We start from the raw sequence: 26,313 nt of genomic DNA on the forward strand, positions 1-26,313 counted from the left end.
CATTCCAATTTATACTTGTTTTACCAAGATGTGTGCAGATAAGTCAAACTCTAATTAATAATGCATCATAAAATCTCATTGGAGTGTCGGATTTTATTTCAGAATAAAGAGCACATTTCTACATTTTATTCAATATCATATAATGTTATGCAACTTCTTCCTAACCTATGAAAAATATGTAACATATTAAACATGGTCAAAATTGCACATTAACTCAGTGGTGAATGTATTATAAACTAGTATGACTTTTTATTAATAAAATACATTGATTCAACATACTGATCAGGAATCATCACATGGAAATCTATTATCCTTTGAGCATCATGTGTTTCCTGCTGTTTTTCTCTGGTCTGAGCATTACAATGTAGCACTTAGGGGCAAATATACAGACCAGGAGGCCAAAGGCCGAGGCTAGAATGGCAAAGACATGGACGGCCACTGTGTACTTTCCTGCTGTGCTCACATACACAGGGATAAAGGTTATCCATACAGCAAAGAAGATCAGCATGCTGAAGGTGATGAACTTGGCCTCGTTGAAGTTGTCCGGCAGTTTCCGGGCCAGAAAGGCCAGGATGAAGCACATGCAGGCCAAGAGGCCGATGTATCCCAGAACGCACCAGAAGGCGACTTCTGACCCCATGGCACAGTCGATGATGATGACAGAGCTGATGTGGCCGGTGTTGAGGTTGGTGTAGGGAGGTCTGGTCAGCAGCCAGATGAGACAGATCAGTCCCTGTCGGCCAGAGGGAACCATATTGGTGTTACTATTGATCAAGGGATTCAATTGTCTGATTCATTTTAATGTCTTTCACTTAGGCTGCATTTAGTCAGGCAGCCCAAATCTAGGCTTTTGCCCAGTTATTGGAAAAGATCAGATCTAATTGGTCACAAGGCTGGCTGACTCTGTTAACGCAGCTTTAGAGGTAGAAGTCAATGAAAAGAAAAGCAACAAGATCAGAATAGTACCTGGACGGCAGTGCACAACACAACACTGGCTCTCTGGTGGGCAGGGCCGAACCACTTCATGACATCACTTCCTGGCAGGGTGGCCCTGAAGGCCATGAGGACCACCATGGTCTTGGCAAGGAGGCAAGAGATGCAGAGGGCAAAGCTCACCCCGAACGCTGGGTACCGGATCCGGCACAGCCAATCAGATGGCTCCCCGATGAACAACAGGCCAATCAGGAAGCAGATGGAAAGGAAGAGGAGGAGAAGGAAGCTCAGCTCCATGTTGTTGCCGCGGACGATGGGAGTGTGTCGGTTGGCAACAAACACCGCCAAGACAGAGAGTGAGGCACAGGCCCCAAGAATGGATACCACACACAGGACGACACCCATGGACTCTTGATAGGACAGGAACTCTATGGTCTTTGGAACACAGTGGTCTCTGGCCTCGTTTGGCCACGTGACGTCAGAGCAGCGTATGCAGTTTAAAGAATCTGACAGAGAGGAAAGACAAAACAGGGATTGCAATAGCAACACTGTTTTTTTAGTTCTGACCAATGACTGGTGAGAAAGACTTGGAAATAAGGGAAAACACACCAGTTTGATTGCTGACCTCCCCCTCAGCACAGGGGATACAGTCGAAGCAGCAGACAGGCTCCCCCTTCTTCCTGGCCACACGGGTGCCTGGGGAACAGCTCTCACTGCACACTGATCGAGCTGCCTGGGGGGCAGAGGGGCACCACTCAGATATACTGATACATCTCGGGTGTAATAAGCGGTGTGCAGGGAAAGTGTTTCAGAACGCTTTTCAACCTAGCCAAATGTAGTTTATAAAATGCTAACTTGATATTCTTCAATGCCGTTAAGAAGACAACAAAGAACAGACTGAGAAGAAAACGTAGAACCAAGCACCTAGACTGTGATAAAGGGCGCACCTGCTTTCCCACAGGCCACTGAATCACTGAGTCATTTATGACCAGGTCTCGGCCATCGGCCAATGAGGCGTCATAGAACCCCACTTTAACTAATCGCAGGGAGCCATCCTGCCCCCTCTGCCAGTTCATGAGGTCATAGGAAGCGATGGGATCACCATTGTGGTCAAAGCTGACCTCCTCCCCGAGTGTGGAAAACTTCACCTGCTTCATGTAATGTAGAAGCTGGGGAAAGAGGAGTGGAGAGGGTGGGATGAGAAACTATACACTCTACTCCACCTACTGGTGTGTTTGTGTGTGTGTCTGCATGTGTGCAAATGAGAAAAGGGCAATGATATCTATTCAGCAATAATGAGCAGAGTATCTTCAGCTGTAGACTCACCTGCCATGGTTTAACATGCTTTGGGTCCCCACAGGTGCCATTGATAAAAGGCCCCTGCCCAGCCACACAGTTGGTCATATCCTGCAGGGCATGGGCGATGAGATACACAGCCTTATACACGTTATAGGATACTCTGAGCTGGCTCACATCAGCATAGGGTGTGTACACATCCCCCAGAACCTCTCTTCCACTACAGGGCTCTCTGTCCAGGTAACTGACAGAGTGAGTGTGTGTGTTTAAGGAATCGTTCACTCTACAGTTGAATGTCTCTTCCCAGAACTCTGCCAGGAAAGCCGACTGACGTCCGTGGGATGGTCCTAGTCTGGTCAGGAAGTCTTTGAGCCCGGGAATAACATCAGCCTTCCGTATTCCAAATCCCAGCGTTCCTGTCAGGAGATCTCCAAACTCTCTCCACAGGGACTTAGAGGTGGCCCAGGCCTCGCTGGCGATCAGTTGCAGCCCTGTGACATTCCGATGGAGACACTCCCTGAGGATACTCCGAAGCTCCGACTCACCGGAGAAATTCAGGAGGACTCGGGAGGACGACCCCTGGGAAACAATTACAAGAATAACAAAATGTAAAATCATGTGCTTTGAAGACATCATACGTTTATTTATTTGCTAACCTGGATAGTGTCCACTAGCTGTCCCACAGCATGCTGGGTAAGGACCACTGGGTAGAAGTGGACGTAGGCAGCACACATCCCAAAGTGAACAGACTCCTGTAGAAACAACTGGATGGCAAAACGGGCATAGTCAGACTCCACCCCGATGACGCCCACCCAGGTCCAGTGGAAGTAGCGTACCAGGCGAGCCAGGGCTCTTATCTGAAAGGCATCACTGGGCATGGTGCGCATGAACTGCTTCTGGTCACTCAGGCAGCTGCAGGACGCAAAGTAGCTCACCTGAAAGAAGAGGGAACAGCAGGTTAAAAGTGCACTCCGTAAGATGTACTCAAGCATTACGTATAGCTTTTAATATTTACAATATATATGAACTCAATTTCATGATTTTCTTTTTTTAATAACATTTGAAGATATGAAATAACAAGTCTCCTGCCAAAGTAAAAATACATTACAGATGTGGGATCTTCATTTGTCCAGTATTGTCACAGCAAAATAATCATGCAGCTACAGAATATGAACATTAATTCCATTGTGTAGCTTGATTGGTGGTCAGGCTATTAGATGGCCCAAATTAGCCTACATGAAAGTGCAACACTGTTAATATAACGTATGTTAGTGTGGTTTTCCAGTGAATTTATGTAAATCACCAAACTCATCTGCATTTCTTGCAGTGCAGAAAAATTCTCAGCAACAAGAGTGATCAAATTAAGATCCCTTACCTATATATTATGATCTACAAGCCAGTCCAGAGCAGAGAGAACAGCAGGTTAAATGTGCACTCTGTAAGTTGTACTCAAGCATTGCATATAGCCCTTAATTTTCATGTAGCAGTCAAGGAAAGCAATTCCATAATAAAATGTATAGAATTTTGAAAGTTGCTTTTAAGTCATGAAATAGTATGGCTCCTGCCAAAGTAACATAATTTACATAACAGACATGTAACTGTAATAGCTTCAAGACATCTATATTTTAGGGTATTTCCATTTCAGGCTATTGTTATGAGCCATACTTTTACCAAGGATCTACCTCCATCAAAAGCAATTTATCAACTATAAGAAGATGATTACACAATGATAAAAGTGCAATATACGTAACCCTAGTCTCACCAGGGGTATTTGAAAGGAGCCCAGAGTTCTGAGCACAGCCATAGACACCCCAGAGGCGGCATCTCCTATGATAACAGGGGACACAGCCCTGCGTACAGCGGCACAGTCCGAACCTGGACCCTGACCTGCTCCCCTGGAGTCTGCCCTCCATTCTGGCTGCCCGTTGACCAGCAGCAGGGAGCCTCTCAGGGACACAGGGACATGGTCACAGCTGTCCCGGATATGGAACCCCAGTGTCAGGTGTGGGAGCAGGTCACTTCGTTGGTTGATCTCTCTCACTGCGAACATCATGGTCTCCATCCAACGCAGGGCCCTGGCACTGAAACTACAGGGAAGAGGATAGCAAGTGGCTTAGAAGCAATGCACGTGAGAGAGAAAGAGACAAACAGACAGACAGAAAACATTCTTAATTTCCCATCACTTACTACTCATATGTAGTCTGTTGCGGTTCCCATTGAAATGATGTCACAGAGGACACAGGACTATAGTGGAGCGGGAACAAGCCCCCAAGAACCACGTCTCCCTCCTGATAGAAGCTGCTCGTCTCTTCTTCCCCCAGGAAAGTGCACCCGTCCTGGGCTGCGGCAGAGCAAACCCGGCTGGCCCACAGGAGAAGCCCCAGCAGCAGGAGTCTGGCAGAGAGGTGCGCCATGGCAGGCAGAGAGTGGATGTATGATGTGAGATCAGTTAGGGCTTCCAGTCCTCGTCTAACCCCCAATTCTCACTTGTGTGGCTGTGGGTACGAGGTTTGGTCCCTATATAGGCCCAGGTTGTCATGACATCACTGCAGACAAGGTCCTACTTTTCCATTTTTTTATTGCAGTGCATTCTCTAATGAGTAGATCTAAGTTGGAACAATAGCAAAGCCCTTACCCCGCCTCTGTTTTGGTAAAAAATTAAATAAAATGTGTCTGGAAAAATGTAACCACTCTCAGATTAATAGACAGAGAGAAGAATGCAAGGACTGACCATCCATTATATTACATGTATAGTTTTAACCATGTTGTGAGGCTATACAGTGTTTGTTTACATTTACATTGTTTACAAACATTGGAGTAGAATGAGTTTACATTTTGGGGTCTGATGTGGTATGACAGTTAAAATGAGCTTTTATAAGTTATATTCTTATCGAATCGATGGGTATATATAATTCATTTAAGTCCAAAAATGGATGTAGCAACAAATGAGTCTAGCTTTAAAGGGATCATTCACCCCATAATCAAAGTGGATGTCAGACATTTTCGTACCAGATTTCTCGCTCAACAGTAGGTGGCAGTGTATGCATTGCATTAGAACAAAGCTGTGTCGTATTGTCTGTGTGTGATGTCACCACAATTTACACCGGGGGAGGGTAGTAATATATTGATCTTTTATTGCAGTGGGCTGAATCAGGGTCACATAATGTTTATTGGTAGTCTTAAACAAATCTACTTTGAAACAGAAATGTACACCTTACACGCATGGTTATGGGCTTAAAGAAAATATGACACGTGTACCATGTCAGATAAAGAGTTGAAATGTATTACATTTTGAGTTTACTTCCCAATATTACACTTTATTTATTTACATCACAGAAGACTGAAGTATAACAAAATCAATTGACATAGAAACAACAGATTATTATTTCAAAATGTATAATGTTGATTAATTATGAAATTATGAGAAATATTAGTAACATTCCACTCATGAGGCCACTAGAGGGAAATTTGGTCATTTGACTGCAGGAAAGTGCTTCAATACCTTTGTATAGGCCGCCTAATAAAATATCATGAAACAAATTACAATCACTTAAAACACAGTGTGAAGTGTGTTATATTGCGTGGGTTTCTTATTACCTATCATACATATTGTCTGCCATTAAAGTCCCAGTCGGCCTCTCCAAGCCACTGTGAGTGTTTGGTGAGGGAGGGGTGCAGATCACGTGAAGTCCACGGAGATACCAAATGAAATCAGATGAAATGATGACGAGACCAAGGAGTATAAAACAGAACAACCTGAACAGGCTGTGTGGGAGGATATTAGCTTGTCTATGAGCAGGAGGATCTCTCTGCATCTATCGGACCAGTCTGAGGATGTCTCTTCTTCTGTGGTGGTCCCTATACTACCCTGTCTCTATTTCCCCTCTGACAGAAGCCACCTCTACCCAGCCAGTCTGCTCCCCGCAGGGGGCCTTTGAGCTGCCTGGGTTTTCAGCCCAGGGTGACTTCATGATGGGGGGGATCTTTCCCCTTCACTACCGGGTGGAGCTGCCTGGCATGGACTACACCCACCAGCCCCTGGCAGCACTGTGTCAAGGGTGAGCTGACTCACAGGGGGCCTGGATGTGTGGCTCAAGTCCTACAGTTATCTTTCTCTCTCTCTCTTTCTCTATGTGAGCTGAGTTACTGGGGGCCTGGATGTGTCCTACTGTAAACAATAAGAGTTTGTGGAGAATAGGTTCTGATTGCCAGGTCCCATTGAGGACCTTTGACCTCTACTGTGAACTCTTGTCTACTGGAGTCTCCTCTCCTTTTCTGTGTTTTCCTCCTAATCCCTTAACACAGTGTTCTGTGGTGGGATTGTTGCCATATTCATTGAGATAACATTTCTCGGTCTAGTTGTGTTGTTCAGACCAGACTGACCATCAGTGGAAGTGGAAATGGGGAAACATTCTCTCTCTCTCTTTCTCTTTCTCTCTCTCTCTTGCTCTCTCTCCCTCTGTTTCTCTCTCTCTTTCTATCTCTCTCTCTCTCAGGTTTGACCCGAGGGCTTTCCGCTGGGCTCAGACCATGAGGCTGGCAGTGGAGGAAATCAACCAGAGTGAGCAGCTGCTGCCCAACCACACGCTGGGCTACAAGATCTTTGACTCGTGTGCCACGCCAGTCACGGCTCTGAGAGCAGTGTTGGCGATGCTGAATGGACAGGGTGAAGAACAGAGCCCTATGTGTTCTGGTGCCAGCCCGTTAATAGCCGTGGTAGGGGAGTCTGGCTCCTCACAGTCCATTGTTTTGTCCAGAACTCTGCAGCCCTTCAGAATCCCCATGGTGAGTGATGATGCTTTTTTGTTGCAGGGTTCAGATCAGGGTTGTAGTGCTGCCAGAGCTCACCGGAACCTTGCTCCTCCACTTCTCACAGTGGTACCTGTTTACTACAGTTAAATCCAAGCTTAATCAATATCTGCGAATTCACATCATTTTCTATTAGTACTCTACAGAACTGAATAGAGTAAAGTGACTGTTAGATCAAAAACACACCACTTCATTTCTTATGAGATTTTAGGATGGTAAGCTGAGTGGTCACATTTCTTTTCTCATCCGGCCTAAACTCAACATTGTGCCTCACCGACTGGACCATAATCCAGGTAAAGTAAGCCTATGATATTTGCTACCACCATCTGCTCTCATTTGCTCACGGAACCACAGTTAGGCCCTACATCATTCAATAAGATCTAAATGTATATTCCCATAAGACTGATTAAGATCAAATGATTGGATGGTTCACTAGTAAAAACGAGAATAATTATCATTCACGATTGACAGATGGCCTCTTTTAAAATTACGTACGTCTAATTTGGTGTTTGAGGGAATTAAAAAACATAACTATTTATTGAGACAATATGTGTGGGTGTGGCCAGACATTGCATTTGGAGGAGGCCTTTAATGCGTATTCTAAAATGATATTCAACAGGCTGCATCAGTCAGTACAAACTTTGATTGAGAAATTATGACATTATTATTTTAGATGTGGGCTCCGGTACCTCAGAAAGTGGCACTACACCACTGGTGCAGATGAAAAGGCATTTCTTGTTTTTAAGTTAAGATCCACTGTTGAACTAGGGGGAACTATAATAAAATTCAGATTCTGTGGATCAGTATTCAAATTTAAAAATGTGAAATTATTTTAGTGTAAAAAGCTAATCTACTATTCAAAAAGGGTGGTTTGTCTGTGACTCTGAACACAAATCTGAACGCTTATCAACAAGTTGTACCTAGAATTACATAATTTGTTAACAATTGAATTAAATATGTTGTCTTTTGTTTATGACTAGTGTAAATACGATTAGCGCTCTCATAAATAATACATGACTTGTATATATATTCATGTACTTTACATTTTATAATAATGGTATATGTGGTTTACATGCACACCTTGAAATTATTAAGTGAAATTAACGTTTGCTTAAAATAGGTGTTCTATGTTCTTTCAGATCAGCTATTTCTCCACCTGCTCGTGCCTGAGTGACAGGAAAGAATACCCGACGTTCTTCAGAGTGGTTCCAAATGACGACTACCAGGTGAAGGCAATCGCCAGTCTGCTTCAGCGTTTCGGCTGGAAGTGGATTGGTGTGATCCGCGAGGACCACGACTACGGCCACTTCGCCCTGCAGGGCCTGAAGAGGGAGATCCAGAACACAGATGTCTGTCTGGCCTATGATGAGATGATCCCTAAAGACTACAGCAGAGAGAGGGTCCTGCAGATCCTGGAGGTGATGAGGCACTCCACAGCGCGGGTGGTGATAGTCTTCTCTGGGGAGGGAGAATTATACCCTTTCCTCAAGGAGTTTGTCAAGCAGAACATCACTGGTACCCAGTGGGTGGCCAGTGAGGCCTGGGTCACTGCCAATGTGCTGGCAGAGACTTATCCATTCCTGGATGGGACTATTGGCTTCGCCATCCGCTCAGGGAAAGTCCCAGGGCTCAGGGACTACCTGCAGACGGTGAACCCCCGCAGGTACCCCTCTAACCCCCTGGTGCAGAAGCTGTGGGAGGCTCTGTACGGCTGCTCTCCCTCTCTGTCCCACTCCAGCCCCCTGATGCCCCCCTGCTCAGGGCAGGAGACTCTTCTGGAGCAGCACTCAGCCTACATGAACACCTCCAGCCCCAGAGTGGCCTATAATGTGTACAAGGCTGTGTACGCCATCGCTCACTCACTGCACAACCTCCTCCACTGCCCGGCTGGGGCAGGACCCTTCCACAACCGCTCCTGCGCTCACAGCACCAACGTTCACCCCTGGCAGGTATGTGTCAATTACTTACTAAAGTGTGTGGGGGGGGGGGGGGGGGGGCGCATATCATTATGTAAATAACTAAACAGATAAATGTTGAATACATTTTGGTGTGTCAACAAATGTAATTAGATGTAGTTAAAGAATGAGACAATTATTTTTCTCTCATCATAGCTCCAGCAATATCTCCAGGATGTGTCCTTCAACGTATCTGGAGAAAATATGAACTTTGACCAGAAAGGGGATGCCATCCCATCCTATGACCTCATCAACTGGCAGAGGGGGCCAAACGGAGGTCCCCGCTTTGTCACAGTGGGGCTGTATGATGGCTCAAAGGACTCTGGGAAGGAGCTGGCAATCCAGCAAGAGAAGATAGTGTGGGCGAGGCATCACAGCAAGGCAAGCTGCTCACACTGTGTATTTAACCACATCAGATGCCAACTGTTGACGTTGTGTAGAGAGTCCTGGATGTAAGTTCCTCTGCATGGTGAATGTAAACATATTATTATAGTTATTTTTAAACAGGATTATTTGTCCTGAAATATTTTTGTTTCTCCAAAGCTTGTATTGCAGGTCATCCAGTTGATGCGTTCCAATGCTTGATGTCTTATTCTCTAACCATCCTACTAGAACTGTCAGTGAGATTTCTCCAATGATCTCATATTGAGTGCCCTCTAGTGGCTGGAATAATATGAGTATTAAGGTAGCATTAAATAGTCTGAAGATATTGATCTTTGATTTGTTCAGCTGGTGGTCTCCGTGTGCAGTGCCAGCTGTGCTCCAGGATCCAGGAAGGCTGTCCGTCGTGGGGAACCTCTGTGCTGCTTTGACTGTGTACCATGTGACAGCGGCAAGATTAGTTATCAGACAGGTGAGGACTGATATACCCTAATCAATATAATGACTTACCTGTAGATTAGTAGTCAGACAGGTGAGGACTGATATACCCTAATCAATATAATGACTTACCTGTAGATTAATAATCAGACAGGTGAGGTCTCTGATATACCCGAATCAATATAATGACTTACCTGTAGATTAGTAATCAGACAGGTGAGGACTGATATACCCTAATCAATATAATGACTTACCTGTAGATTAGTAATCAGACAGGTGAGGTCTCTGATTTATGTTAATCAATAGAACAACTTTCTTTTGGTAAATGTTATAGTCTCTCTAGATTCAGAGTGCACTATGTACATCCTGTCCATGTGTTGTGTTAGAAAAGGCCAGCAGCACGTCCTCCTCCAGTCGTCTTATTCCTGTAGCCTCCTTTAACCCTAAAAAATTATTTTTTGTTTAATAGTGCCAACGGGTAATACCCCAATTTACCCCAAATTGGTAATGATTGCAAAGAGACACTGTCTGCCAAGCAGTAACACTTTTTTATTTTATTAACCATTTTGTAACATGAGAAAATGGTTTAAATTCCCCAAAATAAGCATATATTTTTACATTTTCACACATTTTTGTTTTTTATTATTCATGTTTTTAACATATTTTGATTTGATTTGATTAATTATGATCCCCATTAGCTACAATTAGTCTCACTCGGGGTCCGACACATAACAAAAAATACATTACAGACAAAAGACGATACAATTTACAAACATTTACATGCATGCAGTATATGTGTTGATAAATATGATGCATTTCATCCACTTGTTATGAAGATTTGTCTGTTCTTCATTCAAAGTGTTCTGTAATACTCAGAGGCTGAGAAATTGGCAATTGAGTTAATCTGTCATACTGGTGCGACTTTTAAGATGGTCACCGATATGGGCGATATAGGCGATAAAAATGGCCACCGATATGGGCGATATAGGCGATTAAGATGGCCACCGATATGGGCGATATGGGCGATTTAAGATGGCCACCGATATGGGCGATATGGGCGATTTTAAGATGGCCACCGATATGGGCGATATATGCGATTAAGATGGCCACTGATATGGGCGATATAGGCGATTAAGATGGCCACCTATATGGGCGATATATGCGATTAAGATTGCCACCGATATGGGCGATATAGGCGATTAAGATGGCCACCGTTATGGCCGATATATGCTATTAAGATGGCCACCAATATGGGCGAAATAGGCGATTAAGCACCGGTGGCATCGGACTATTAGCTCTAACTTTGGAACGCTATCAACTCAGTTCCAATTGCATCTGAAAAATGGGACTCTGGACTTGGTATAGATACACTGACTGGAAACTAAACATGTATTTATAGTGCCCCCCTAGTGGCCAAATCTGGGGTGGCTCCATATATCTATATACAGTATGTAAGGATACATTCATCTACTTCTCTGTGCCAAATTTGATCACAAAGTTTAACTTTTGAGTTCACATTTTCAGCTGAGCCACTATGCGTGTTTAGTATACAAAGACATTTCAGAAGGATAAAAAATAAAAGATTTTTTAAATTATGACAATTTACCCTTGTTGGTACTTTAAGGGTTAACCTATGTACACCAGTCCCATTTCTGCCACCAAATGTCACTTACATGTAGAATATCGCATGACTGCATCACATTCCCCAAATTCCTAAGCTCTTCCTCTCTGTTTTTCTGTGTAGATTCTATAGACTGCAAAGAATGTCCCGAGGACTTCTGGTCAAACACTGATGGAACAATGTGCATCCCCAAAGTGGTGGAGTTCCTTTCCCATGATGCAATGGGGATAGCCCTGACTGTGATCGCTGTAGTGGGCGCCTGTCTGACCGTGTCTGTCCTGGCAGTCTTCCTCCATCACAGGACCACTCCCATCGTCCGCGTCAACAACTCTGAGCTGAGTTTCTTTATCCTTCTCTCCCTGATTCTGTGCTTCCTGTGTGCACTGATGTTCATCGGGGAGCCCACCTCCTGGTCCTGCATGCTGCGCCACACTGCCTTCAGCATCACCTTCTCCCTCTGCATCTCCTGCATCCTGGGCAAGACTCTGGTGGTCCTGGCAGCCTTCACTGCCGCCAGGCCTGGGAACAACATTATGAAGTGGCTGGGTCCCAAACAGCAGAGGGTCATCATATTCTCCTGCACCCTGGTTCAGGTGCTGATCTGTGCTGCCTGGCTCATGGCTGCCCCTCCCTACCCCTCCAGAAATATCCAGGACCAACGCTCTAAAATCATTCTGGAGTGCAGTGTGGGCTCCCAACTGGCCTTCTGGTGTGTTCTGGGATACATCGGCCTCTTGGCCTGTCTGTGCTTCATCCTGGCATTTCTGGCCCGGAAACTGCCAGGCAACTTTAATGAGGCCAAGTTCATCACCTTCAGCATGCTGATCTTCTGTGCCGTGTGGATCTCCTTCATCCCTGCCTACGTCAGCTCTCCTGGGAAGTACACAGTAGCTGTAGAGATCTTTGCCATCCTGGCCTCCAGCTTTGGGCTGCTATTCTGTCTGTTTGCTCCAAAGTGTTACATCATCCTCCTGAAGCCAGATAAGAACACTAAACAACATCTCATGGGGAGGAAATAAAAATGCATAGATTAATGAGGACAAATTTATTTGTCATAGTTCTCAGTTTACTTTTGATCTACTGTAAACCCATAAATGAAATAGATGTTTATAGTGTCTTCGGGACATTTTTGTGGAATGTGGCAAGCTAAAAATTATATATTTTTTGGTTGAATTACTGTACCATTTTCCTGATCAAAGATATAGCTCACCCAAGTTATCTAATTTTATGGTTACTGTATCTAGAGCAGGGGGGGGGGGGGGGGGGGGGGGTACGGCCCGCGGGCACTTCAATCCGGCCAATTTCGTGGAATCCAATTGTTCGTCATAGTCTTGTCCTATCGCTGCAACTCCCGTACGGACTCGGGAGAGGCAAAGGTCTGAAACGTGCTTCCTCCGAAACACAACCCAGCCAAGCCGTACTGCTTTTTGACACAATCCCCACTTACCCCGGAAGCCAGCCACACCAATGTGTCAGAGGAAACACTGTACACTTGGCGACCATGTATGCGCATGCCCTGCCACAGGAGTCGCTAGAGCACGATTGTACAAGGAAATATTGCCCTGCCAAACCCTCTCCTAACCCAGATTACGCTGGGCCAGCTGTGCGCCGCCTCATAGGTCTCCCAGTCACGGCCAGCTGTGACACAGCCTGGGATCGAACCCGGGTCTGTAGTGATGCCTCAAGCACTGCGATGTAGTGCCTTCGGCTGCAGCGCCACTCAGGAGGCCTCTGCAAATACATTTAAACAAACAGTTGGTCCCCAAAGACATGCGTCACTCCATTGAATTTCAAAATCCCAATATGGCCCTCGAGCCAAAAAGTTTGCCTACCCCTGATCTAGTGAGAGGTTTAGTCATGCTATAGTCATGATACATTTTTGTTTTAACAATGATTGTTTTATTATTATTAGACAGTAGTTATTAAAGATGTTTTCTTTTTTTATTGTTTAACTTAGCAATTTTACTGTGTTATTTTCCTTTTCATATTATTCTGGTTACTAAGCATTGCTTTTTTGTACATTTTTTGTCCTTTGAAAGCAAAATGGTGCATTTCAAGAGATTTCATCCTGAAAACTGTCAAATAAATATAGAATTAAACGCTACAGCATTTGAATCGTGCTACCAGAGGATTTACACACTATAATGCTAATGTTATGTGGTACAGTGGCTTGCGTAAGTATTCACCCCTTGGCATTTTTCCTATTTTGTTGCCTTACAACCTGAAATAAAAATGGATTGTGGCAGGATTTGTATAATTTGATGCCTACCACTTTGAAGAAGCTAAATATTTTTTTATTGTGAAACAAACAAGAAATAAGACAAAAAAGCACAACACTTGAGCATGCATAACTACTCACCCCCCCAAAGTCAATACTTTGTAGAGCCACCTTTTGCAGCAATTACAGCTTCAAGTCTCTTGGGGTATGTCTCTATAAACTTGGCACATCTAGCCACTGGGATTTTTGCCCATTCTTCAAGGCAAAACTGATCCGTCTCCTTCAAGTTGGATGGGTTCCACTGGTGTAGAGCAATCTTTAAGTCATACCACAGGTTCTCAATTGGATTAAGGTGTGCGCTTTGACTAGGCCATTCCAAGACATTTAAATGTTTCCCCTTAAACCACACAAGTGTTGCTTTAGCAGTATGCTTAGGGTCATTGTGCTACTGGAAGGTGAACCTCCATCCCAGTCTCAAATCTCTGGAAGACTGAAACAGGTTTATCTCAAGAATTTCCCTGTATTTAGCGCCAGCCATCATTCCTTCAATTCTGACCAGTTTCCCAGTCCCTACCGATGACAAACATCCCAACAGCATGATGCTGCCACCACCATGCTTCACTGCGGGGATGTTGTTTCGGGGTGATGGGAGGTGTTGGGTTTGCGCCAGACATAGCGATTTCCTTGATGGCTAAAAAGCTAAATTTTACTCTCATCTGACCAGAGTACCTTCTTCAATATGTTTGTGAAATTTCCCACATGCCTTTTGGCGAACACCCAAACGTGTTTGCTTATTTTTTTCTTTAACCTGTCTGGCTCTGGTGTTCCGCTAGCGGAAACACTGAAAAGGCAGAGCGCGAAATTCAAAAGATATTTTTTTGAAATAGTTAACTTTCACACATTAACAAGTCCAATACAGCAAATGAAAGATACACATCTTGTGAATCCAGTCAACCTGTCCGATTTTTTAAATGTTTTACAGCAAAAACACCACATATATTTATGTTAGCTCACCAGCAAATACAAAAAAGGACAGACATTTTTCACAGCACAGGTAGCATGCACAAAGCCAACCTAACTAACCAAGAACCAACCAAACTAACCAAGAAACAACTTCATCAGATGACAGTCTTATAACATGTTATTCAATAAATCTATGTTTTGTTCGAAAAATGTGCATATTTGAGGTATAAATCAGTTTTACATTGCAGCTACCATCACAGCTACCATCAGAAATAGAACCGAAGCAGCCAGAGTAATTACAGACACAAACGTCAAATACGTAAATACTCATCATAAAACATTTCTGAAAAATCGATGGTGTACAGCAAATTAAAGACAAACATCTTTTGAATCCAGCCGATATTTCAGATTTTTTAAGTGTTTTACAGCGAAAACCCAATATAGCATTATATTAGCTTACTACAATAGCCTACCACACTACCTCATTCATTCATCAAGGCACGTTAGTGATAGCAATAGGCACGTTAGCGATAGGGAATAAACCAGCAAAAGATATTAATTTTCACTAACCTTCATAAACCTTCATCAGATGACAGTCCTATAACATCAGGTTATACATACACTTATGTTTTGTTCGAAAATGTGCATATTTAGAGCTGAAATCAGTGGTTATACATTGTGCTAACATAGCATCTTTTTCCCAGAATGTGCGGATATTTTTATGACACTCCAACTATTCTGACCAAATAACTATTCATAAACGTTACTAGAAAATACATTTTGTATAGGAAATGATAGATACACTAGTTCTTAATGCAATCGCCGTGTTAGAATTCTAAAAATAACTTCATTACGACATCCAGCTTAATTATAGCGAGAGAGTGCCCAAAATCTGGGCGCAAACGACTAGTACAACATGTTCGACAGATATATGAAATAGCATCATAAAATGGGTCCTACTTTTGATGATCTTTCATCAGAATGTTGTACAAGGGGTCCTTTGTCGGGAACAATCGTTGTTTGGATTTAGAATGTCCTCTTCTCCAGTCAATTAGCACGGAAAGCTAGCAAAGTAGCGCGAAGCTCTCCTTCCTGAACAAAGGCACACTACGCAACACTCCTAACGTACCGAATAAATTTCAATAATCTAATAAAACTATATTGAAAAAACATACTTTACGATGATATTGTCACATGTATCAAATAAAATCAAAGCCGGAGATATTAGTCATCCATAACGACAGCTTATCAGAAGGCAAAACCAGGTCCCTTCACGCGCTCTCCAGAAAACAGGAAACTGGTGACACGTCATGCCGAGAGCTTTTATTCGACCCCAGATCAAGTTATACACTTAATTTCTTCTCTCACTGCCTGTCAACATCTAATGGAAGATGTATGAAGTGCATCTATACTAAAAAATATCAAGGACATTAATAGGCAGGCCCTAGAACAGAGCATCGATTTCAGATTTTCCACTTCCTGTCAGGAAGTTTGCTGCAAAATGAGTTCTGTTTTACTCACAGATATAATTCAAACGGTTTTAGAAACTAGAGAGTGTTTTCTATCCAATAGTAATAATAATATGCATATTGTACGAGCAAGAATTGAGTACGAGGCCGTTTAAATTGGGCACGATTTTCCCCCAAAGTGAAAACAGCGCCCTCTGTCCTCAACAGGATCGGCCACTTTTTTCAATTTTCACCTAAAATGACATACCCAAATCTAACTGCCTGTAGTTCAGGTCCTGAAGCAAGGGTATGCATAATCTTGGTACCATTTGAAAGGAAACACTTTGAAGTTTGTGGAAATGTGAAAGGAATGTAGGAGAATATAACACAATAGATCTGGTAAAATATATTTTCTTTGTACAATCATCTTTGAAATGCAAGACAATGGCCATAATTTATTATTCCAGCCCAGGTGCAATTTAGATTTTGGCCACTAGTTGGCAGCAGTGTATGTGCAAAGTTTAAGAATGATCCAATGAACCGTTCAAAATGTTGTATCAAGACTGCCCAAATGTGCCTAATTTGTTTATTAATAACTTTTCATGTTCAAAATTGTGCACACTCAAACAATAGCATGGTATTATTTCACTGTAATAGCTACAGTAAATTGGACAGTGCAGTTAGATTAACAAGATTTTAAGCTTTCTGCCAATATCAGATATGTCTATGTACTGGAAAATGTTCATGTTACTTACAACCTCATGCTAATCGCATTAGCCTACGTTAGCTCAAACGTCCCACAGGGGACCAACCAATCCTGAAGAAGTTTTAAGCAATGGCTTTTTTCTGTCCATTCTTCCGTAAAGCCTAGCTCTGTGGAGTGTACGGCTTAACGTGGTCCTATGGACAGATACTCCAATCTCCGCTGTAGAGCTTTGCAGCTCCTTCAGGGTTATATTTGGTCTCTTTGTTGCCTCTCCTTGCCTGGTCCGTAGGTTTTGGTGGGCGGCCCTCTGTTGGCAGGTTTGTTGTGGTGCCATATTCTTTCCATTTTTAATAATGGATTTAATGGTGCTCTGTGGGATGTTCAACATTTCTCATATTTTTTGTAACACAATCCTGATCTGTACTTCTCCACAACTTTGTCCCTGACCTGTTTGGAGAGCTCCTTGGTCTTCATAGTGCCGCTTGCTTGGTGGTGCCCCTTGCTTAGTGGTGTTGCAGACACTGGGGCCTTTCAGAACAGCTGTAAATATACTGAGATGATGTGACAGATCATGTGACACTTAGATTGCACACAGGTGGACTTTTATTTAACTAATCATGTGACTTATGAAGGTAATTGACTGCTCCAGATCTTATTTAGGGGCTTCAAAGCACAGAATGTATTTTTTAATTTCACTTCACCAATTTTAACTGTTTTGTGTATGTCCATTACATGAAATCCAAATAAAATCAATTTAAATTACAGGTTGTAATGCCACAAAATAGGATAAATGCCAAGGGGATGAATAGTTTTGCAAGGCACTGTAGCTTGGTAAACAAACTGTAATCATACCCTCATCCCTAGCCTAGGCACCCCTTTATAGTACAGTATAAACTTGTGATGATGTGATGATGTCATATGCCTTCTAAACAGATGTCCAATCCAGGGCTTGTCTTGTCAGTAATGAGATGCAGAGAGACGATAGGTCATATATATAACTGCTCTCCTGCTCTCTCTCTCTGACTGTTAGAGGGGATAGGTGTGAGTGAGGATGTCTCTGCTGTTCTTGTGGTCTCTATCTTCCTCCCTCACAGTCAGCCTGTCCTCCAGCCTAGCCACAGACTCAGAGTGTGCTCTGCTGAGTGGCTTTGATCCTGGGTTCGTGGCTGATGGTGACTTTGTCATTGGGGGTATTTTCCCCCTGCACTACAACCAGGAGATGCCAGACGTCAACTACACCTACCAACCAACAGCAGTCAAGTGCAATGGGTGAGTTTTCAGCGTTAACCAGTAATACTCTATTTGACCTGTAGCCTCTTTCCCTCATGTAGTTTCTAGATCTATTTGACTCCTTTTATTGTCACTTTCTCCTCTGTTTTTTTCTCTCTCTCTCCTCATCCTTCCTCTCCTCCTTATCTTTCTCTCCTCATTCTTCCTCCTCCTCCTCCTCACCTCTCTCACTAACATCTGTCTGTCTGTCTATCTCTCTCTCTCTCTCTCTGTCTCTCTCTCTCTCTCTCTGTGTATTCAGGTTTGATCCGAGGGCTTTCCGCTGGGCTCAGACCATGAGGCTGGCGGTGGAGGAGATCAACCAGAGTGTGCAGCTGCTGCCCAACCACATGCTTGGCTACAAGATCTTTGACTCATGTGCCTATCCTCTGACAGGGCAGAGGGCTGCTCTGGCAATGTTGAACGGACTGGGCCAGGCTCACATGTGTTCTGGTGCCTCTCCTCTTCTGGCTGTTATCGGAGAATCCGGTTCTGCGCAGTCTATTGTCGTATCCAGAATCCTGCAGCCCTTTAAAATACCCATGGTAGGGCTCCACTGAGAGTTCGGCTATGTTAAGGAATTACCTTTTTATTATTTGACTTATCGATCAACTGCAGACTCATGATACTGTACAACCTTTCTGGTTCTCTGTGCGTGAATATGTATATGAAGAGGTCATTTCCAAAAAACGCTATATACACCAGTTGTTCACATTTATGTTTTTTTTTAAAATCAGAAGTGAATGCTTATGGTTACCTTCATGTGTGTGTAACATATTACTGTAATATTACATATTACATATCAAAGATTTTAGAAAATGTGTTTATTCAAAAAAACACTACATAGCCATTGTTTAGCTGCAATGGAATGTACATATCCTGTCTATTTGACTGTGATATGTGATTGTCTCACAGAGCCATAGATAAATGCACTTACTGTAAGTCACTCTGGATAAGACCATCTGCTATATGACTAAATTGTAAAATATAAATGTTTTACTTACAGATCTCATATTAGTGTATTGAATTATTATGATTATGATTATATATATTACTGTAAAACCTAGCAGTCCTACTTATTTCTCAGAAAATTCGGCAGATGTATGTAATTTAGCAAAAAAAACATTTGTCTCTCTGAAATGAAACCATCAAGTGATAGATTTTAAACAAATAAATGCATCATTAAACTACCCCATGACATGATTAGATGGAGAAAAAACACAGCAGTCTCTTTAACCATTTCAGCAATAAAAGCTAATTAGCAATAAAAGCTAATTTACCAACATTTTTGAAAATGTATACGTAGCGTTTTGGAAAGAAACTCTTCATATGAGTGTTCTTGTGTCTGTGTTGTAGAAAGAAGGAGTGTTTTACTTACAACATCTTTCCTCAGATCAGCTACTTCTCGTCGTGCGCGTGCCTCGGTGACAGGAGGAAGTACCCCACTTTCTTCAGAGTAATCCCCAACGATGACTACCAGGTGAAGGCCTGGAATTAAAAAAAAAGCATTAGGCAATGATCTCATGAATATCAGGATTCTTCAGGAAGTATTTCTGAAGTGGATCTCCCTGCAGTCAACTTAAATGGAGTGAATCAAAGTATGTTCACTTCCTGGTCTGTTATGACCTAGTTTCTGTCTAATCCTCCTTTCTTCTATTCCAGGTGAAGGCTATGGCTCAGCTGCTGGTGCGGTATGACTGGCGCTGGGTGGGGGTGGTACGTGGGGACCATGAATATGGGCACTTCGCCCTACAAGGGCTGCTGAGGGAGCTAAAGGGGACGGGTGTGTGTGTGGCCTACCAGGAGATGATCCCTCTGCTCTACAATCAGCAGAGGGCCCTGGAGATCATAGAGGTATGAAGAGAGGGAGAGAGACTGTTCTGTCCCTGACGCAAATGTGTCTTGCATATTTAAAAAAAAAAACGAGTACTATACAAAATGAAAGGTTATATCTCTCCCTGTCTTCTCTCTTTCTCCCTGTCTCCCCTCTCTCCCCTTCTAACTCCTCTCCCACCCTGTCTCCTTCTCTCTCCTTCCTCTCCCCTCTTCTGCCTCCATCTCTACCACCATTACCCTCTATTATCTTCTCATCTCTCCCCTCTCCCCTCTCTCTCTCTTCTCTCTAGGTCATGCGTAGCTCCACAGCCAGGGTAGTGGTGGTGTTCTCTGCCGAGGGGGAAATGACCCCCTTCCTGAAGGACTACATGGCACAGAACATCACAGGCATCCAGTGGGTGGCCAGTGAGGCCTGGGTCACTGCCTCTCTCTTCACCACCAGCGAGTACTTCCCCTACCTGGGGGGCACCATCGGCTTTGGGATCAGGCAGGGAAATATCCCAGGGCTCAGGGACTACCTGCAGACGGTGAACCCCCGCAGGTACCCCTCTAACCCCCTGGTGCAGCAGCTGTGGGAGGCTCTGTACGGCTGCTCTCCCTCTCTGTCCCCCTCCAGCCCCCTGATGCTCCCCTGCTCAGGGCAGGAGACTCTTCTGGAGCAGCACTCAGCCTACATGAACACCTCCAGCCCCAGAGTGGCCTATAATGTGTACAAGGCTGTGTACGCCATCGCTCACTCACTGCACAACCTCCTCCACTGCCCGGCTGGGGCAGGACCCTTCCACAACCGCTCCTGCGCTCACAGCACCAACGTTCACCCCTGGCAGGTAAAGGTATTGTAACTATCTGGACCGTTTGAAAAAGAATAGAACAGATAATCTACTGTACCTGTTCAATATCTGTCTTCTCGAGCACATCCATATGCTAATTGCCAGCTATAGGGCTTCATACCACGCTGCAAAGAAAATTATAATACCGTTTTTCTGATTTTGCAATGTTTCTTCAAAGCTGCAGCACTATCTACAAGAAGTTGCCTTTTACATTTCTGGGGAGGAGGTGAACTTTGACCTGAAAGGGGATTCCATCCCGTACTATGACATCATCAACTGGCAGAGGGGCTCGGGTGGGAACATGGAGTTCATCAACGTCGGCCTGTTCGACGGAGCAAAGGACTCTGGGAAGGAGTTGGTGATCCAGGAGGAGAAGATCGTGTGGGCGGGGCATCAGAGCAAGGCAAGCTGCTCACACTGTGTATTTAACCACATCAGATGCCAACTGTTGACGTTCTGTAGGGTGAGGTGGAGGTAAGTAGGTGGAATGGGATAGGTTGGGATTTGATGAATTACTGTGATTCCAATGTAAGATGCATGTTGGTCTTGCAATGTGTCCCACTCACATAGTGTCAAGTTAAAAATAATAGTAATGAAGACAATACATTTTATGCTAAATGTATACAACTGGTACACGGTGAACCAGCTTAAGTGTTTTCTCTGTGGTGTTCAGCTGGTGGTCTCCGTGTGCAGTGCCAGCTGTGCTCCAGGATCCAGGAAGGCTGTCCGTCGTGGGGAACCTCTGTGCTGCTTTGACTGTGTACCATGTGACAGCGGCAAGATTAGTTATCAGACAGGTGAGGACAGATATACCCTAATCAATATAATGACTTACCTGTAGATTAGTAGTCAGACAGGTGAGGACTGATATACCCTAATCAATATAATGACTTACCTGTAGATTAGTAGTCAGACAGGTGAGGTCTCTGATATACCCTAATCAATATAATGACTTACCTGTAGATTAGTAATCAGACAGGTGAGGACTGATATACCCTAATCAATATAATGACTTACCTGTAGATTAGTAATCAGACAGGTGAGGTCTCTGATATACCCTAATCAATATAATGACTTACCTGTAGATTAGTAGTCAGACAGGTGAGGACTGATATACCCTAATCAATATAATGACTTACCTGTAGATTAGTAGTCAGAGGGGTGAGGACTCTGATTTATGTTAATCAATAGAACAACTTCTTTTGGTAGATTTTATATAGTCTATCTAGATCCAGTTGAGTGCGTTATGTTTTGAAATTTAATTTAACCTTTATTTAACTAGGCAAGTCAGTTAAGAATAACTTCTTATTTTCAATGACGGCCTAGGAACAGTGGGTTAACTGCCTTGATCAGGGGCAGAATGACAGATTTTTACCTTGTCAGCTCGTGGATTCGATCTAGCAACTATGCACATCCTGTCCGTGTGTTGTGTTGATGCTGACAGACAGGGCCTTGTGTTGTCCAGCAGCACGTCCTCCTCCAGTTGTCTTATTCCTGTAGCCTCCTTTAACCCTAAAAGCAAAAAGGTATTTTTTGTGCCAACGGGTAATACCTCAATTTACCCCAAATTGGTAATGATTGCAGAGACACTGTCTCTCAAGCAGTAACACTTTATTTGATTAACCCTTAGTAACAGAAGAAAATTGTTTCAATTCCCCCAAAATAAGCATATATGTAAAACATTCCACACGTTAATTGTCAAATTTGATGTTAAAAAAAACATGTTTGTTTTATCAGATATTTGGATCAATTTCATCCATAACCACTAGTGTGTGTTGATAAATGTGATATATTTCATCCACTTGTTATGAACTTGATTTGTTATTCAATCAAACTGTTCTCTAATACTCAGAGGCTGAGAAAATGGCGTTTGAGCTAACCTGATACCGGTATGACCTAAAATGGCTCTAACGTTTGACTTTTCGCTCTAACATTTTAAATGCTATGGGCCTATCAACTCAGTTCCATTTACATATGCAATTTCAAATTCTAGACTTTGTATAGAGACATTGACTGGAAGCTAAATAAGAATTTACATTTGAGTTATTCTTTAGTTCTAGTGGCTGCCACACTCCCCTCCCCCGGGGCCAAATCTGGAGTGACTCCATATCTACAGTGCATTTGGAAAGTAATCAGGCCCCTTCCCTTGTTTCACATTTTGTTATGTTACACCCTTATACTAAAATGGATTAAATAAAAAATGTTTCCACATCAATCTACACACAATACTGCATAATGACAAATTAAAACAGAAATACCTTATTTACATAAGTGTTCAGACCCTTTGCTATGAGACTCGAAATTTAGCTCAGGTGCTTCATGTTTCCATTCATCATCCTTGAGATGTTTATACAACTTGATTGGAGTCCCCCTGTGGTAAATTAAATTGATTGGACATGATTTCGAAAGGCACACACCTGTCTATATAAGGTCCCACAGTTGACGATGCACGTCAGAGCAAAATACAAGCCATGAGGTCGAAATAATTGCCCGTAGAGCTCCGAGATAAGATCGTGTCGAGGCACAGATCTGGGGAAGGGTACCAAAACATTTCTGGTCTGCAAGAACACAGTGGTCTCCATTCTTAAATGGAAGAAGTTCGAAACCACCAACAATCTTCCTAGAGCTGGCCGCTCGGCCAAACTGAGCAATTGGGGAAGAAGGGCGTTGGTCAGGGTGGTGACCAAGAACCCGATGGTCTCTCTGACAGAGCTCCAGAGTTCCTCTGTGGAGAATGGAGAACCTTCCAGAAGGACAACCATCTTTCCAGCAATCCACCAATCAGACCTTTATGGTAGAGTGGCCAGACTGAAGCCACTCCTCAGTAAAATGACCTTCTCAGGACCTCAGACTGGTGCGAAGGTTCACCTTCCAACAGGACAACAACCCTAAAGCACACAGCCAAAGCAAGCGAGTGGCTTCGGGGCTAGTCTCTGAATGTTCTTGACTTGCCCAGCCAGAGCCCTGACTTGAACCCCATCGAACATCTCTGGAGAGACCTGAAAATAGCTGTGCAGCTACGATCCCCATTCAACCTGACAGAGCTTGTGATGATCTACAGAGAAGAATTGGAGAAACTCCCCAAAAACAGGTGTGCCAAGCTTGTAGCGCCATACCCCAAAAAAATAGAATCTGTAATCCCTGCCAAAGGTGCTTCAACAAAGTACTGAGTAAAGGGAATAGTGAATACTTATGTAAATGTGATACTTGCTTTTGTTATTATTAATACACTTGCAAAAATGTCAAATCTGTTTTTGCTTTCTCATTATAGGGTATTGTGTATAGATTAATGAGTGGAAAAAACTATTTAATATATTTTAGAATAAGGCTGTAAAGTAAAAAAATGTGAAAAAAGTCAAGGGATCTGAATACATTCCGAATACACTGTATATCTTTTCAGGGTACATATCTACTTCTCTGTGCCAAATGCTCTGTCACAAAGTTGAAAATTGAGTCAACATTTTCAGCTTAGCCACTGTGCACCAATAGTATACAAAAGATAATATTTTTCATTTCCCTGTATTAACGTTTCTCTGTATAAAAAAAATAGTTATGAAATTATGACAATTTACTCTTGTTATGATTTTAAGACTTGATCTGTACACCAGTCCCACATCTGCTACCAAATGTCACTTACCTGTAGGATATCGCCTGACTGCATCAGATACCCATCAATGATAAATTCATATTCTCTTTCTTTCTGTTTTTCTGTGTAGATTCTATAGACTGCACAGAATGTCCCGAGGACTACTGGTCAAACGCTGATGGAACAATGTGCATCCCCAAAGTGGTGGAGTTCCTTTCCCATGATGCAATGGGGATAGCCCTGACGGTGATCGCTGTAGTGGGCGCCTGTCTGACCGTGTTCGTCCTGGCAGTCTTCCTCCATCACAGGACCACTCCCATCGTCCGCGTCAACAACTCTGAGCTGAGTTTCTTTATCCTTCTCTCCCTGATTCTGTGCTTCCTGTGTGCGCTGATGTTCATCGGGGAGCCCACCTCCTGGTCCTGCATGCTGCGCCACACTGCCTTCAGCATCACCTTCTCCCTCTGCATCTCCTGCATCCTGGGCAAGACTCTGGTGGTCCTGGCAGCCTTCACTGCCGCCAGGCCTGGGAACAACATTATGAAGTGGCTGGGGCCCAAACAGCAGAGGGTCATCATATTCTCCTGCACCCTGGTTCAGGTGCTGATCTGTGCTGCCTGGCTCATGGCTGCCCCTCCCTACCCCTCCAGAAATATCCAGGACCAACGCTCTAAAATCATTCTGGAGTGCAGTGTGGGCTCCCAACTGGCCTTCTGGTGCGTTCTGGGATACATTGGCCTCTTGGCCTGTCTGTGCTTCATCCTGGCATTTCTGGCCCGGAAACTGCCAGGCAACTTTAATGAGGCCAAGTTCATCACCTTCAGCATGCTGATCTTCTGTGCCGTGTGGATCTCCTTCATCCCTGCCTACGTCAGCTCTCCTGGGAAGTACACAGTAGCTGTAGAGATCTTTGCCATCCTGGCCTCCAGCTTTGGGCTGCTGTTCTGTCTGTTTGCTCCAAAGTGTTACATCATCCTCCTGAAGCCAGAGAAGAACACTAAACAACATCTCATGGGAAATAAAAAGTAGTGAATGAGTAATACAAAATGTATTTTTCTTGATGTGCTTTTGTTACTTAAAATGTATAGTTTATCCCATATAGGCCACAATCTACACTGAGTATACAAAACATTAACAACACCTGATCTTTCCATGACATAGACTAACCAGCTGAATCCAGGTAAAAGCTAAGATCCCGTATTGTTGTCACTTGATACATCTACTTCAATCAGTGTAGATGAAGGAGAGGAGACAGGTTAAAACTTATTATGGCTGCAATCCCAAATTCAAACAACAGAAATCTCATAATTAAAATTCCTCAAACATACATGTATTTTATACCATTTTAAAGGTAATTTTGTTGTTAATTCCACCAAAGTGTCCGATTTCAAATAGGCTTTTTAGCGAAACACCACAAACGATTATGTTAGGTCACCACCAACTCACAGAAAATTTCAGCCAAAGAGAGGAGATGATTGATGATCTTCATCAGATGACACTCACTTGACTTCATGTTACACAATACATATATGTCTTGTTCGATTTAAGTTCATATTTATATCCAAAAACCTCAGTTTACATTGGCGCCATGTTCAGAAATGCCTCCAAAATATCCGGAGAAATTGCAGAGATCCATGTCAAATAACAGAAATACTCATCATAAACGTTGATGAAAGATACATCTTTTTCATAGAATTAAAGATACACTTGTTCTTAACTTCTTTATGATAGGGGGCAGCATTTTCATTGCGTGCCCATAGTGAACTGCCTCCTACTCTCTCCCAGATGCTAATATATGCATATTATTATTACTATTGGATAAGAAACACTCTGAAGTTTCTAAAACTGTTTGCATTATGTCTGTGAGTATAACAGAACTCATATGGCAGGCAAAAACCTGAGAGAAAAACCTGAGAATTCTGAGAGTAACAATCATTCATTCTTAACATAATTAGGTAATTCAGTTCAATAAGAAATCATAAGAAATCATCCTTGAGTCATTTAAACTCGTAACTATTGATCAT

The 26,313-nt window shown here is 43.2% G+C and overlaps 3 protein-coding genes across 3 annotated transcripts; 2 read left to right on the forward strand and 1 right to left on the reverse strand.

The window, feature by feature from the left end:
• Positions 1-307: 307 nt before the first annotated feature.
• On the reverse strand, positions 308-4,643 carry LOC129822431 (extracellular calcium-sensing receptor-like). The gene is made up of 8 exons (XM_055880713.1): positions 4,420-4,643; positions 3,992-4,316; positions 2,886-3,164; positions 2,260-2,808; positions 1,881-2,102; positions 1,543-1,666; positions 967-1,439; positions 308-733 (listed from the first exon to the last, which is right to left on the reverse strand). The coding sequence occupies exons 1-8, from the start codon at positions 4,641-4,643 to the stop codon at positions 308-310; spliced, it is 2,622 nt and encodes an 873-aa protein (XP_055736688.1).
• A 1,420-nt stretch (positions 4,644-6,063) lies between these two features.
• Positions 6,064-12,633, forward strand: LOC129822432 (extracellular calcium-sensing receptor-like). The gene is made up of 6 exons (XM_055880714.1): positions 6,064-6,287; positions 6,726-7,014; positions 8,178-8,987; positions 9,150-9,374; positions 9,723-9,846; positions 11,557-12,633. The coding sequence occupies exons 1-6, from the start codon at positions 6,064-6,066 to the stop codon at positions 12,450-12,452; spliced, it is 2,568 nt and encodes an 855-aa protein (XP_055736689.1). The 3' UTR covers positions 12,453-12,633.
• Positions 12,634-17,813: 5,180 nt separating this feature from the next.
• LOC129822434 (extracellular calcium-sensing receptor-like) lies at positions 17,814-25,937 on the forward strand. Its single transcript, XM_055880716.1, has 8 exons — positions 17,814-18,037; positions 18,300-18,582; positions 19,431-19,517; positions 19,700-19,891; positions 20,164-20,700; positions 20,882-21,106; positions 21,377-21,500; positions 24,420-25,937. Exons 1-8 carry the CDS (start codon positions 17,820-17,822, stop codon positions 25,316-25,318), a joined length of 2,565 nt encoding a protein of 854 aa, XP_055736691.1. The 5' UTR covers positions 17,814-17,819; the 3' UTR covers positions 25,319-25,937.
• Positions 25,938-26,313: the final 376 nt, after the last annotated feature.

Source organism: Salvelinus fontinalis, chromosome 24 (genome assembly GCF_029448725.1).
Source record: "Salvelinus fontinalis isolate EN_2023a chromosome 24, ASM2944872v1, whole genome shotgun sequence".
NCBI lineage: Eukaryota > Metazoa > Chordata > Actinopteri > Salmoniformes > Salmonidae > Salvelinus > Salvelinus fontinalis.